Below are 15,082 nucleotides of genomic sequence, written 5' to 3'. Positions count from 1 at the left end.
CCCGCCCTACCTCCCACACCCTCTCCCCCCAAACTCCCCTCCTCCCTCTCCCTCCTACCCCCTCCTCCCTCCCTCCCCAACCCGCTCGTCCCCTGCGCCCCCTCCCTGCCCCGCAGGGGCAGCCCGACCCCCCCAGCCCTCCTTGCTGCCCCTCCATCCTCCGCCCCCCCTGGCCCCCCAGCCGGCCTGGACCCGCTCCCTCTCCGGCCCCTGCTGCCCACCCCGCCCCGCCCTGCCCTCCTCCTTCCCACCCTGCCCTCATTCCTGTCCCTCCGCCCTGCCCGGCCCCGCACGCCGCCTGCCCCCGGCCCCTGTCGCTGCCCTCCTGCACAGCCCGGACCCCCGGACCCCCCTGCCTGCCCCTGCTCCCCCCTCCCTGCTCCGCTGCACACCCCGAACGCCCTGTCCCCCGCTCCGTCCTTGTCCCCCGCCCGTCCCGTCCGTCCCCCTGTCCCCCGGGCCGTGTCCCCGCAGCCGCGGGGTTGGGGGCGCCGCTTTAATAAAGCCGCGAGGGCCGGAGCCGGCACCCCCCCCTGTATCCCACCCACGGGGCCGGGCCCGCTCGGCGGATCCCCCCCTGCAGTTCCCAAGCACCGCCCGACACCACCGGGGCTCCGGCCCGTCCCGACATCACAGGGGGGCTCCGCGGGCGGGGGGCAAAGGGGGCGGGTTCGCTCTCGGCAATGGACGCGACGGTGGGTGGAGATGTGCGGGTCTATTGCCGAGAGCGACCCCGCGGACGGGGGGGACTTGGGGAGGGGCCCCCTCCGGAGGAGGGTGTACGGGGAGGGGGGAGGGAGAAGGGAGGGGAGGGTGGGGGTAGGGGGGTTGGGGGAGTGGGAGGGAGGGGGGGGTGGGAGGGCTGTGTGCGGGAGGGGGCTGTGTGCGGGAGGGTGCGTGGAAGGGCCCGTGCTCTGTGTGTGTGTGTACACTTCTGTTTACGGTTCAGACTGATGTGACCCGGGAGGCCTCCACCCCCCCCATCCCACCCTCCGCCCCCCCCGCCCTCCCTCCACCCTCCCACAACCCCCCTACCCCCACCCCTCCTCCCTCCCCTCCAACCCTCCTACCTTCTCCCTCCCCCCTCCCCGGGGGACATGTGCAAAACAAATGCTGGGGACTGGAACACACACCTTGCACTCCTGCAGCTCTTACCATCACAGTCAAGAGAAAACAGCCAATTGTACCATCACTGCTCATTTCTTCATAACAATCCCACATTTCTTTGGCAGTTGGAGCACCACTTTTATCACCCAATTACAGCCCATTAGAGAGCTCCATGTCTAGCAGGGACAGGTACCCCTGGGATACTCTCAGCAATGCCTGAATCCATTGCAGGGACCTTGCTTTGAGCTCCCCAGGGCCGGGCACCCCGAGGATCTCCCCGAATAATCCTTTTGGTGCGCGCTGGAGTCCTCGGGGTGCCCCAGCCCGGGGGGCACCAACAGCACTGTCCCTCCAGGGGGCCCAGTTTGGTCCCAAACTGCAGGGGGATCTTGCCTGTGTCCCAGACTGGTCCAGGGATCTGAGGCCCTTCCCAAGAAAATCTCAGTGCCGGCGGGAAGGCCCAGAGATCCCTTGGAGCCACGGGAGAGCAGGCACAGAGTCCCTCCTGGGGGCCAATTCTGCTGCCTGAAATCGGCTCTTCAAAGAAGCCTCTAAGACTCAGCTGGTGAGTTTTAGAAGCCAGGTATTCCTATACACTCTAAGATATTTTAGGAGCTTACTGAATGAAAAAACATAAAGCTTTTATCATGGACATCTGACCTCCAACAGACAGCTCCTTTCCCCTTTCCGTACAAAATTTTTTTCATGGAATCATTTAACAGGAAGTGCCCAGGAACCCCAGACTGTGCTTTCCAAAACAAAACATAAACAGAGGGAAAGAGCTTTGCACAAGTGTAACACGCTCCAGAACAGACCTGACTTTAGTTCTGCTCTTTGTGTTCAAATGTAGCAGACAAAAGCTTCAGCAGGAGAGCTGGCACATTACCCATGGTACCCTGAAAGTCCATTTCACGAGGGCTGTAGGAAAATCACAGCTGTACGAGTCCCTTGTTCCTGTAGATGTCTGGGGATCCTTTCCATCCGCCTCGTGCTCTCCCAGCAGGAGAAAGGGTGACCTCAGGGACATGGTGGTACTCGACATCCTGCTAAGAGAGCAAGGAAACCTTTAGCATAAAGGTGGGTTGGAATCTAAAGCTTCCTTTCCTGGGAGCTTTGTGAAGTTTGCAAGCAAGAGGGAGAAAATTTGCATCTACTTTGGTGCAGGTGTCAACAGAGGCCAATAGAGCTCTTGCCTTTTTCAGACAACTGCACCCTTTTTGGCTCCCTGGCAGCTCCAATGGCACCAGAACCCCCTTCCTGCACACCCACGGGTGTCACACACAGGCACCCACACACCTTTGCTCCAGCCCACACGTGGCCAACATTTCCTCACCTTGGACATCCCAAGGGGAGTATTTTTGCTAGAGAGCACAGCAACCACCTTGTCCTTGCAAACTGCCTCCCTGCAAAAAAGGAACCAGTTCTCCTGGATATTTTTTCAACACTCCAGGTCTTTTGAAGCTGCTCTCGTGGCACCAAACCTGCTCGGGGTCTCTCCCAGCTGTTGGCTCTCCGCGGAGTTAACAGGCACACACTCCATTCCATCCTCCCCCAGCCAAACCCAGTTCTCACCGGCAGGACGGGCCCTGCCCTTACCTGTCCAAGCTCCCGGGCTCGGCACAGCCGTGGGTACAGAGCAGCTTCCCAAGGCAGCTCCCGCCCGGCAGGAAGCACAACTCGCCACACTCCACCAGCCGCTGGGCACTGACCTGAGCTGAGCCCCAGCGAGGGCACGACTGCACAGAAAAGGACCAAAAAGCATTAATGCAGCACCAAGAAACTAAGTGAGACTTATCTTTGCCTCCTAACCCTGCACAGGGAGAGGCTTTGGGATTCCGAGGCAAACCCTGAGACACCCAGAGAGCGACAGCCCCGCAGCCCTGCCACGGCTCCCCCCGGGGGCACCCAGCAGGTAACGGGCTTACCCGGCCCCCGCCGCCCAGCACAACGCGCCCCTAAACGCCCCCCAGCTCCCCCGGTCCATAAACCCAGCGGCCAAGGCGCTCTCCCCTCCGCAGCCCGGGCAGCAGCGGGGCCGCACCCTCAGCCCTCACACACAACCGCCCGCACCTGCCCCGCCGGCCTTTATAGACCGCGGGCCGGCAGCGTTGCCCAATCAGCACTCGAGCGCCTCCGCCCAATCGCAGCCCGCCGGTCCCTGCGGCCCCGCCCCGCCCCCTCAGCCCGGCCCCGCCCCTCGGCGCGGCCCCGCCCCCCGTTCCCTCAGCGCGGCTCCCGGTGTGTTTTGCACTCCCCTGTTTCTTTCTGGAATAATTTTAAAATTATTCCCCACCCCCGGACGGGGCCGGCCCGGGGGGTCCCCGTTTCTTTAGAAAGCAGAAAGTAATAATTCCTCCCCCAAAGAATCAAGGAAGGGGGATGATGAAACCAGATCTGCTTTCTTATTTATTATATCTAAATCCCCGTGAGTAAGTAACCTAGTCATATCCCGTATCACTTAATGGCTACGCAAAACTGTTCATGTTTTTCAAAGGAAATGAGGGCTGTGGATAACAACTGCACTGTGTTGGAGCAGACCAGACACTCCCTCTCTAACCAGAATTGGAAAAAAAAATGACACTCAGGTAGTGATTCGCTATTATGGAAAATACTGTATCGGCCCATTCTGGAAGGGAAGAATGAAAATCACAAGTGCCTGAGGTAATACTTGTTCTTAGGAAATGTATTCCCCGGTTTTGGTTTTGTCATTGTCTCCAGTCACAGACATTGTGAACTCGCTACTGAGTTTAACTCAAAAGTCAAGCAAGTGTGACCAGGCTCGCTCATTTCTGTTAATTAAAGCAAACTTTTAGTGCCTCTGGGAGACACTTGGGTATTTTTCTTGTCTGTGAAGAGGCCCTTCTGCAGGCTGGATGCAGAGAAAAAGTTTACATTTTTCACACCGTTTTCATGACAGTGACCAGGTCCAAAGCAGAGCCTGTTAATGCAGCAGAGATTAGAGCTGAATATTCACAGACACACACACAAAAAAAATCCCTACTGCTGCTATTTCAGCTGCAATGCTCTGCAACAGACACTCAAGTGCTGCTCCTCAGCAAGGAAAGGGGAAAAAACCCTCTCCTTAGGTGGGAGGATGAAGTTCTGTGGTGTAGGACTATTTACATGCTTGTAAGAAATACTTCCAAGTGATGCAAAATTTATTCATTTTCTGCAAAATAATTCTTTTTGTTATCCCAACCTTTTTTTTTCTGAATATTGTATTTTCTAATACAAAGAAGGAGACTGAAGAGAAACACCTCAGTTTGCAGAAAATAAACTTTAATGTGGTAAGCATTTACATTTTCATGGTTTTGTTGGTCTGAGGAACTGGCAATACAGCGCCTCAGGAAAATTAGGACCAAATTTATACGCTCTTGAGAAATTAATTAGCATTAGTTATCAAGGCTGTTAATCAAAACTGCTGGATTATTTCCCTGGATGAATAGCAACTTCCAGTTTGGATCTCAACTTCCTTTGCTTCGCTCTCAGCCAGTCACAGAGCAGGGACTGAACTGAATAGAAATAGAAATAGAAATAGCCTTAAAAGAGATGTAATGATCATTCACCACTATTTGGGGAGGTTTTTTATTTCCTCCCTGGCTTATTTCACAACAACATTCCTCTGTAAACAACCCTGGCTTTCTGTTTTCTCTGCTCCTCTGCTTTTCCAAGTGCAAAATTGATGTTGCAGAGCTTAAGTAATAAACATGGTTTAGAGGAATGAAATGTGCCGGGCTAATATACACACACAGCTTTATTGACATGTGAAATGCTTGTCTGAATGATTTCATACTGACATGGTATGATGAAAATTCACTACAAAAATAGGTATAAAGTCAAGTCAGAGGTTTTTAGCCGGAGAAAATAAACAAGAGTCTACAATTTACCCTTCCCCTAAAGTTAAACTAACTTCTGCCAACAATAACACAGCAGAGCTACATCAACAGAATTATATCAACACTTCTGCTGTTTCAATATGAAGTTCAAGCATCTGTTAACAACTTATTGCTTGTTGTTGTTGTTACTTGGCCAGATCTTTTCTCTGTATACAACCTATTCATGCCAGAGTTCACCCTCTTTTCAGTACTTATTTACTTTTCCCACACTCTGCTTCTAATTTTCTCTCTCAACCCCCAATAATTCGACGTTTCTTACAGGTCCTTTTGTCAGGGACAGTTTTCTCTTAGGACCCTTGGTTTCTTCACAAATGATTTCTTCACCAGAGTGCTTCTTTCTTGTGCTGGATGTTACAGCAACAGAGAGCTAATAGCTGACAAAAGAAACATGGAGAGATACATCCACAAAAGAAAACACAGAAACTGTCTTTTCTTTGCTGAAAACGGGCATTTTAGGTTGGGGTTTTGGTTGTTGGTTTTTTTTTCAAAAAAATGGGTGAGAGGCATTGAATAAGTATGCTGAGAAATTTTCTGGAAATCAGTTTATTCACTGTGGGAGTAAAAAAGCAAGCAAACAAAAAAAGTATTTTACAGCCCAGTTCTGGTAGTAGGGAGGGGTTTGTGGTTTTTTTTTTTTTTAATGCAAAATCTGCTCTTATCTTGAAGAAAAAAGGAGATGCTCCTAATTCCCTTGAGAGAGAACAGCAGCTATAACAAGAGAAGGCTACAATTGACTGGGCCTCAAAAGAGAGACAGTTTCTCAGCACTGAGACAGGATTAAATACATACACCCAGTCTGTGCCAGGAGGTTTGGCCCGACCTGTGTCTCAGAACTGTCAGGGATGAGAATTTTCAATTCTTCCTGGGTTATTTGCTATGGAACTGCGTGGTGAGTTAGAAAAGTTATCAAAGCTGCTTCTCTTAAAAACCCCGCAGCTCCTAAACGCTCCATTTTATGAACTCGGGCAACTGGAAGCCGCATCCCATCATGTTGTTTGGTCAGAAAACAAGAGTCTCCCCCCTCTCTCCAGCTGCAGGGATTTTGGGAGCACCCATGGGGCTTGCACTGTCATATCCATTTTTCCTTGTCACAGTGGAATGCCTCAAATATCGACCTCACCTCCACCGCATCCATTTTCCTTTTTCCTTCCCTTTACTAAAAGAAGAAACAAATACCCCCTTTGGCAATTCTGCTTCCCCCTTGACAGTCAGCCCAGCCAACCTAACGAGTGCCATTGAGCAGCTTGGAAAGAAACAGCAGCAGACCAGCAACATCCTTGACTTGATTCCAGTTTTTGCCTCTGAGGACACCTGTGGGCTATCTCTTCATCCTGCACATTACTTAAAGCAACTACACCATCGGGAAACAATCCTGAGCCAGAGAGTCTTTCCCCTCTCTGCTCTGTATAACCAGAGTTCCTGCAGAAGCACATCTTTTGCACCCTACAAACCTGGGAGCAGTGCTTTACCCTCATGCAACAGGACTGAACCAACCACGGTGATTTATTTTTTTTCGCTTGTCTTTCTTAGATTAAAGGCATGTCATTGGAAGTCATCCTGCTTACGTGCCACCGAGGCAGAGCCAGCAGCAGAGGAGGAGCAGGAGCAATCCCAGCATACCCTGATGGCTTTTGCTTAAAAAAGTTCGTGTGAGGATGTAGTTTAATCCAAACTACTCAGAAGTCCAAATCAAACCCTCCACTTTGTAATTCCTCACCTTTATACGTGCCCCATGTTTATAAGCAGCATTAGCCTCCAAAACATAACTAACAGAATTCCGTGCAAAGTTTTAATTAAAAACTAACACCTAATTCCTCGAAAAGGCTGAACTCAAGGTTTCATGATATAACAGCTCCACCTACCTGGCTTTTTAGGCATCACCATGCGAGCTGCAAAGTTTGCTTGCCAGCCCTGCTCTAGCACACCTGGGAAGGCATTTTTACATTTGTAAGAACAATTTTCTTATATGACCGTTAGAAATGCAAAATAAAGATGAACATTAAGGCCAGTAGAAAAGCATCTCGGCTCACTGCCTGTATGCCATAACTCCAAGACAGATTTCTTACTAAAATGCTTGTATTTAGATGTGCAGTTCAACAAACATCATGAACATCATGAAACACACGGGATTAGCTTCATATTTCACTCTTCCCCCACCGTGGAATTGCTTTAACATACAGAAGGGGAGAATAAACAATAACTAGTGGGAAATAATTTTAAAAGAACCAACCATGATCCAAAACAGAGACGTTATTTCCACATCCCATCACTGGTCTTTGTAACAGGCTCAGAATCTGTATACGTGCTTTTATTTGGAGCTTTTGCCCATCCCAAAATCCAGAGGGACCTCTGGCAGCTGCACTGCCCAAGAGCTGCCATGGGACTGCTGGGGAATGCACCACTGGAAGCAAGACAGAAATAAATTAATTCAGAGCACTACCTCGAAAGACTGAAGGAAAAAAACCCCTAACATTCCATTGCCTCCCTTTTTAAAGGGAACCGTGTGAGCTCCGTGTGAGCCGGGAGGCTCCGGGCTGTGGGAAAGCACCCGGAGGGATGGAGGGAGCACGATGCTCCTCTCCTCACTCCATCCCCAGCACAGCCCTCGGGATACTCGGCCCCACAGCTGGGGGATGGCCCTGGGGGTGCTTTGCTCCATCCCCATGGATCCTGCTGCCCATCCAGAGCCAGAACCACCTCTGGAGGGGTGATGGAATGCTGGGCATGGATGCTCGGCTGGAAGGTGACACATCCCCAGCAGTATCCAAATCCCTGCAGTTCCATGTTTGTTGCTGCCCAGCTCAGCTGATCCCCCTCTTCAGCATCCCTGGACATTGTCCTCCTTCTCTAATCACACCTTGGCAATGGCTCAGAATGGCAGCAGCTCCAGTGCCAGCTCAGTCCCTGCACGAGTCCTTGTCCCAGCCCTGCCACACACATGAGACATCCATGGACACACAGGCCTTGCTTGTACAATTCCTGACCCAAAGCCTTGCCTTTCCTGCCCAGAGCTGAGGGAAATCAGACAGAATATTAATAAACAACCTTCACTGAGAGCAGTCACCACCCCAGTCCCTCAGGCTTTGCAGGAGTTTTGTGGGGAACAGACCCAAATTCGAATCCTACATCTAAATTTCTAACAGGTTTTGTTAGAAAGAGCCTGGACAGTAACTCTTAGAACAGCATGCAGAGACTGCACAAGGAGTAACAGAAGGTTTGCCATGAAGAACAGAAGTTCCTTTTTTTCCCCATATTTTTTCAATAATTTCTCCTCTGTAGTAATTACTGACTTGAGTTTCTGCTGAAGGGCTGGACATGTCCACTGAGGGTTCAGGGGTCTGGCAGGTTGTTTATGACTGATCTTGACTGGCCCAGACCAAACCCAACCACCCCAATCACTGCTTCATCCCAAATTTGGGTCAAATATTGATATAATTTATAAATCCTCCCCTTCCCTACTACTCAGTCCTTCCTTACACATCCATGGAATAGATTTACTTCATCTTTTGTTCCCAACAACAGCTCTCTAGCCAAAATCCCAGCTCTCACAGACACAAACTAAACACACCTAAGGCAATGGTTCCATCAGCACCTGGGGGTTGGGTTGGAGGAACACAACCTTACCAAGTTACGAGCCAGGGGATGGCATTTGGGAACAGCTCCTGTTGACTGGAAAGGATTCAGGCCCCAGGGCTCAGTCTGCAACTGGCAGTCGATCTCAGCCATCACCAACCACCTCAGCCATTCCCTCTGAAACACCACCTCTCTCCCCCTCTACATCACCTCCCACTTTCCTACATAAAACAGTGGTCATGTCCACTCTGAATTACCCCAGGTTTTCAGCTAAAAGGGTCACCTCTGTCCCCTCTAAGGAACCCCAGGTTTTCTGTCCAAAATGCTGCCTCAGTCCTTCTCTCAGAAAGGCTCCTTTTTAATCTCTAAGGTACCCCCGGATTCACCCCACAAAAAAGGTGATTTTGTTTCATCCAAATTACCTCAGCATTTCTATGGAAAATGTCACCTCTGCTCCCCCTCCCAATTTGCCTCTGCTTTTCCCTCACAAACGTCCCTTCTGTCCCCTGCACAGGAACTCAGGTTTGACCCCCAAACCTCCCCTGCCCAGCTCAGGTTTTACCTCAGAATTGTCCCTTCCTGTCCCGCTGAGAGAACCTCGATTTCCCCCCCAGAATGTCCCTCACTAATTGCCTCGGTTTTACCTCAGAATGTTCATTTTACCCCCCCCAGGAGAGACAGGAGACCACAAGTCCCGGGTGCCCTGGGAACACCCCCGGCCCCAGCCCGGCCCGGCTGCTCCTTCCCCGCTCGGTGTCACCGCCCTGGGGTGACAGGGAGGGGACAGGAACAACCCCCGACACACCGAGCTGCCCCTGCTGCTGCACAGCGAGTGCCTGCCTCACATTTTCCAGCCCTTCAGTGTTTAACTTATTCATACAAAAGTTTTATTTGAATTTTCAAACCCTATGGATCCACATTTGGAATTTATTATATCCTAAAATCCCACATATAACATAACAGATACGAGGCTTTGTTTTGAAATCAGCTTTTATATGAATATTACTTGTCAATAGATTTAAAAGTAACAAATTTAAAAGGGTTTAGTATTTTACAGAGACACACAACCCCTCCCTATGAATTTTTAGGCATTTTTGGGCTGTCCCCTCCCTTTTTGGGGGAACCCACCTGATCCCCTTGATTCCCCACTCATTTTCTCCACCGCAACACCACCCTCCCAGTGTGTCCCAGTGACCCCGGAGTGCCCCAAATGACATTATCAGAGATGATGACACAGAGCCCCCTCACCCTGCACACGTGTCCCCAGGGATGGGACGTGGCCGGGACATCCTCACTGCGACGTCCCCAGGGCGCCGGTGCCGACATCATCACAGTCCATGTGCCTCGGGGGCTGTCCCGGGGGGTCCCTTGTGGCTCTGGGGGGACTTGGAGGGGGGCAGCTCCCACCTTGGGGACAGCAAAGGCAGGTGCCTCAGGGGGACAGCTCCGTGTCCCCCCTCCAGACCCCACCTGGGGTGTTTCTGTGTTTCTGCAGCCCCCGTGGATCTGGTGCTGGATCCCAGCTCGCCACCGCAGCCAAACCCCCCATGGAGTGGCTCTGCAGGGGGGACAGGGCAGCTGTGGTCTCTCTTACCTGTGGGTGGGACACAGATCCAGCCCCTCCATGCCACTCCCTTGGAGATGTCCCCAGTGCTGGGAGCAGGGGACTCCTCTGGCACGGCCGTGGCATCGTCGTAGCCATCCAGGGTTCCAGCCATGGCATTGTTGTAGCCATCTGAGGTTCCAGCCACGGCATCATCGTAGCCATCCAGGGTTCCAGCTGTGGCATCATCGTAGCCATCTGGGGTTCTGTGCCCGGGCAGGGCAGGGGGGGCTGGGACTGGCACGGGGGTACATGGCACTGACCCAGTGGTCATGGCAGGGACTGGCTGTGCCATCCCCCTCCAGCTGTGCCATCCCCCTCCAGCTGTGCCATCCTCCTCCGGCTGTGCCATCCCCCTCTGGCCATGCCACCAGGGATGTGTTGGTGGCCCTTGCTTCCTCAGGGAAAGGTGATGCTTCTCTGCCCACTAACGAGGGGGGACGTGTCCCCTCAGCTCCCCAGCCCTGCCGTGTCCCCTGTCCCCAGCGCTCCCCGCTGGGTTCCTGCCCTGTGCCCCTACCTGGGGCTGCCCCGGTGTCACTCCCCTCCACGCTGTCCCCGGTGTAATTCACCGAGCCCTCCCGCGGGGAACCTGCAGGGGGAAAACAGAGTGCTGGGGGTGGCCAGAGGTGGCACCGCGGGTGACACAACCTCAGCCACAGAGCAGGGCTGTGATGGCACCCAGGGACCCCCCCACACCACGGGGAGGAGCCAGTGCTGTGCCACCAGGACCCGCTGCCGCGGTGGGACTGTGGGGCAGAGCCCCCCTGTCCGGGCAGAGCTGGGGCACGGGGGCTGCACCGACCTGGGCGACTGGGCACCTCCTGGTACTCCGGCATCGCGCTGTAGTCCAGCTCCTCGTAGATGGCGTCGGGGACGGCACCCACGGCTCTGCCGGCGCCTGCAACAAGAGGCAGCGCTCTCCCAGGGCCGTGGGCACCGTGGGTGGCACCGGGGTGACCCACTGCCCACCCTCCGAGCCGTTCCACACGGGGGGAGCCCCTGAACCCCCAAAGCGGCTCTGCCCCGGCACCCACCCGCCGGGACCCACCTCGGCGCCAAGCGCGGGCACGGCACAGCAGCACGGCCAGGGCGCCCAGGGCCAGGCACAGCAGCGTCCCCAGGACCACGCACAGGACCACTGACACCGGCACAGTGCCCCTGGCCACCTGCCCGCTTGGCACCGGCACAGTCCCCCTGGCCACCGCAGGGCCGCTGCTGCTGGGGACAGCTGTGGGGACACGGCCGGGCAGTGAGGGCAGGGGGATCCCAGCCGGCCCGGCGGGGGGGAGCTGGCACGGCCAGAGCTACCTGTGCAGGTGGCCCCGTCTGGGCACGGGGTGGTGGCTGTCTCGCTGGGGTTGTCACTGTCCTCCACACAAGCCACGTAGGCGTCCCCTCCGGGGCCGCAGGCCTGCAGGTGCCAGGGTGCCGAGGGGCACCCCCAGAGCGAGCGGGCCCCCTCCTCGCAGCCCACCCAGGCCAGCCAGGCGGGGGCCGGCTGCTGGGCGGGGGCGGGTGCCAGCTGCCCCCCGTCCCCACAGCCCAGCTGCCGGCAGACGGCGGCGGCGGTGCCGGGGCTGGTGCCGGTGGCGCACACGCGGCCCCAGGTGCCGTCGTGGAGCAGCTCCAGGTACCCGCTGCAGCGCCCGCGCCCGCCCGCCAGCCGCAGGGAGAGCTGCTCTGCGAGGGGTGCGGGGGGGGTCACGGCACGGCCGGGAACCCCCCGGGGGGCTCTGCTGCTCCCCGCCCCGGGGACACCCGACACTGACCTGAGCACACGGCCCCGGCCCCGCGCTCGCACTCGCGCCCTTCCGAGCGTGGGCATTCCCAGAGAGACTCCTCGCTCCCGGCGCACTCAACCGCGTACGGCCACGCTGTGCCCGGCCCGGGGCCGAAGCGCGCCGAGCCGGGGGCCTCCAGCGCCGCGCCACAGCCCAGCTCCCGGCACACAACGGCGGCGGCCCGCAGGTCCCAGCGCTCCTGGCACACGCTGCTCCAGGTGCCACCGGCATAGACCTCCACGCGCCCGGCGCAGCGCCCGGCACCGCCCGCCAGCCTCACCCGCCGGCTGCCTGCGGGCACGGAAGGACCGGGCTGGGGGCTGCTCGGGGCACCAGCACCCCGGCCCTTCTCGGGACACCCACCTGAGCAGACGATGGCTGCCCCATGAGGGGTGCCGGTTGGCCCGGTGGTCATGTCCCAGACTATTAAGTCGTTCAGCCAGACAGGCATCTCCTGGTTGGTCATCTTCCAGACAGTCCGGACCACTTCTATTGTAATTTTCTGCTCCGAATCGCTCATGTTCCACACGGGGACCGTACCAACGACAGTATCGCTCCTGTCCAGCCCACCACAGCCCAGCTTCCCACACACCACACTGAAATTCCCTTCAGCCAAAACCTCTCCTGGCACACGGCGCCAGACCCCAGGGCTTATGGCCAACTCCAGCCACCCGTCGCACCGGCTCTCACCCTCCACCAGCCGCAGGGAACTGACGATGCCTGTAAAATGACCTGGCTCAGCCCTCCCCTCACCCCAAAACAGCCCTGAGTGCTCCACTCCCAATCCTTGGGGTGTCCCGAAAGCCCTTGGAGGCTCTTCCCACGGGTGCCACACAGACCTGAGCAGTTGACGGCGGCGGCGTTCCCCGGGCTGCAGGGGGGCTCCCCCAGCACAGCCACAGGGCACTCGCCCGGGTGCCGCTCGCTCCCGCTGCAGCCGAAGGCGTCCGGCCTCAGCGGCCCGTCCCCGCTGCCGAAGGAGCCTCCCGGGGGCACGGTGACGGCGTGGCCACAGCCCAGGTGGCGGCACAGGACGTCGGCATCGGGCAGGTCCCAGTCGGTGGCACAGACGGACCCCCACGTGCCCCTCACCGCCACCTCCACCCGCCCGGCACAGCCCGAGCTGCTGTTCCCCAGCCGGAAGCCCGTGTAGGCTGTGGCACAAAGGGCGTTCAGGGGGGTGATGGGGGCGGACCCCCAACCCCCCCCCCGCTGTCCCCGGTGCTTACGGGAGCAGATGATGGTGGCGTGGCCAGCGCAGCCCTGGCTGTGGGGCCCCCGCCGGGCGCAGGCGCTGAGGAGGGGCTCGGTGCCGCTGCAGTTGAACCCCCCCTCCCACAGCGGCCCCGTTCCCGCCCCAAACCGGCCGCTGCCGGGGATGGCCAGCGCCGCGCCGCAGCCCAGCTCCCGGCACACCACCTGGGCCACCTTCATGTCCACGTGCTCCGCGCAGACGCCAACCCAGGCCTGGCGCTGCCGCACCTCCAACCGCCCGGCACAGGCTCTGTCACCCCCGACCAGCCGGGAAAACCCTGCGAGAGTGGTGCAGAGTTGGCACTGAGGGATCTGCTGGGAGTGCTGCGTCCCTCCCAGCCTGGTTCCTACCTTGGCAGACAACAGCGGTGTCATAGTCGTGGGTGGAACTGTAAGGTCCCCAGCCACGGATCTCGCAGTCCCAGAGTGTGGCCTCATCCCCCTTGCAGTCCACTACGGCCAGGTTGATGGGCCCGGTCCCTGGGCCAAAGCGGTTGCGGGCGGCGTAGGCGCCGGCAGCTGAGCCACATCCCAGCTGCTGGCACACCACCTCAGCGTCCTCCATGTCCCAGTTGTCATCTCCCACCGAGCCCCAGTGTCCCCACAGCTTCGCCTCCACCCTCCCGGCACAGGGACCGCCACCAGCCACCAGCCTCAGCTCCACGGCCTCTGCACCGGGACACCAGCACAGCTCAGCCCTGCCTGGCACACCCCAGCACGAGGTGGGTGTCCCGGCACGGCCAGCCTGTCCCACTCACCTGTGCAGATCACCCCCACGTCCCGCTCGTGGCCGCAGTAGTGCTGGCCCCATCCGAAGTGCGGACACTCCTCCAGCACCTCCTCGGTGCCAAGGCAGAAGAAGGGCTGGAGCCAGATCCGGCCGCTGCCCTGCCCGAACAGGGCGTACGGGGACAACGAGACCACGCGGCCACAGCCCAGCTGCCGGCACACCACGGTGGCCCAGCGGGCTTCCCAGTCGAACTCGAAGATGCAGACGGAGCCCCACTCACCGTCGTGATTCACCTCCACGCGTCCGGCACAGCGCCCGCCGCCCCCCACCAGCCGCAGCTGCCCGGAGCCTGCGGCACGGAGGGACCTGAGCCGGGCCCGGCACCGGCGGGTCCCCGCTCCCACCACCCCGCCACTCACCCCCACACAGCTGCAGGCACAGCAGCAGCCCCAGCGCCCCGACCGGCCCCATCCCCGACAGGTCCCGCACCCCCAGCGCAGCCAGGGGATGATGTAGCGGCAGCGCCGGAGCCGGTGCAGGCGGCAGCACCAGGGGAGCCTTTATCAGCCGAGGCATCGCCCAGCTGCGGGGCCACGGCCTCCAATAACCTGCTTCGTGCCCAAATATGAGGCTCGGCTCTGCTTCTGGCGTCACACGCCTCGCCACAGTGGGCCGGCACACGGATGCCCCCGGGGAGAGCCGCCCCCCCCCCAGCACCTGGGCCGAGGGGGCCCCTCCTGTACCCCCCCGTGGGTCCAACTCTGCCGCTGGAGCCCGGCAAGAGCCATCCCCGCGCTGACAGGATTCAGCCCCAATCCCGCCGGAGCCTCCACGGGACCGCCCCGAGGAGCGGCTCGAGGCAGAGCCCCGGGGCCCCCTCCCCGGGTGCCCCCTCCCCGGGCGGTGGGAGCAGCCCCCGGCTCCCCGCGGGGGCGGCGGGTCCCGGTGCCTCGCGCGGGCGGTGGCACATGGCGGGGCTGCCGCAGCTGTGCCCCCGCGCTCGCCTCGCCGCCGGGGCAGGAAGGAGGCGGTCACCGCCCGCCGGGGACGCGCCCGAGGCACCGACCGCACGCGGCTCCTGCCACCTGCGCCGGCACCGATAACGCCGGCACCGATAACGCCGGCACCGATAACG

General features: G+C 58.1%; 1 protein-coding gene across 1 annotated transcript; it reads right to left on the bottom strand.

The window, feature by feature from the left end:
- Nucleotides 1–1,902: 1,902 nt before the first annotated feature.
- On the bottom strand, nt 1,903–14,523 carry LOC113955981 (deleted in malignant brain tumors 1 protein-like). Its single transcript, XM_027662075.1, has 14 exons — nt 14,367–14,523; nt 13,976–14,296; nt 13,569–13,886; nt 13,193–13,495; nt 12,803–13,117; nt 12,327–12,683; nt 11,952–12,254; nt 11,491–11,862; nt 11,231–11,410; nt 10,985–11,080; nt 10,700–10,771; nt 10,171–10,356; nt 2,704–2,843; nt 1,903–2,150 (listed from the first exon to the last, which is right to left on the bottom strand). The coding sequence occupies exons 1-14, from the start codon at nt 14,521–14,523 to the stop codon at nt 2,037–2,039; spliced, it is 3,234 nt and encodes a 1,077-aa protein (XP_027517876.1). The 3' UTR covers nt 1,903–2,036.
- Nucleotides 14,524–15,082: the final 559 nt, after the last annotated feature.

The sequence above is a fragment of the Corapipo altera genome, unplaced genomic scaffold, assembly GCF_003945725.1.
Source record: "Corapipo altera isolate COAL_440 unplaced genomic scaffold, ASM394572v1 RXGC01000072.1, whole genome shotgun sequence".
In the NCBI taxonomy this organism is placed as follows: domain Eukaryota; kingdom Metazoa; phylum Chordata; class Aves; order Passeriformes; family Pipridae; genus Corapipo; species Corapipo altera.
This window is presented reverse-complemented; position numbering and strand designations above follow the sequence as displayed.

Coding starts and splice junctions, on each gene's coding strand:
- LOC113955981 (XM_027662075.1), bottom strand. CDS start 14,523: ATGCCTCGGCTGATAAAGGCTCCCCTGGTGCTGCCGCCTGCACCGGCT. Junction 12,255..12,326: donor GGCAGCCATCGTCTGCTCAG/GTGGGTGTCCCG, acceptor CCGTGCCCGCAG/GCAGCCGGCGGGTGAGGCTG. Junction 10,357..10,699: donor TGACACCGGGGCAGCCCCAG/GTAGGGGCACAG, acceptor ATGATGCCACAG/CTGGAACCCTGGATGGCTAC.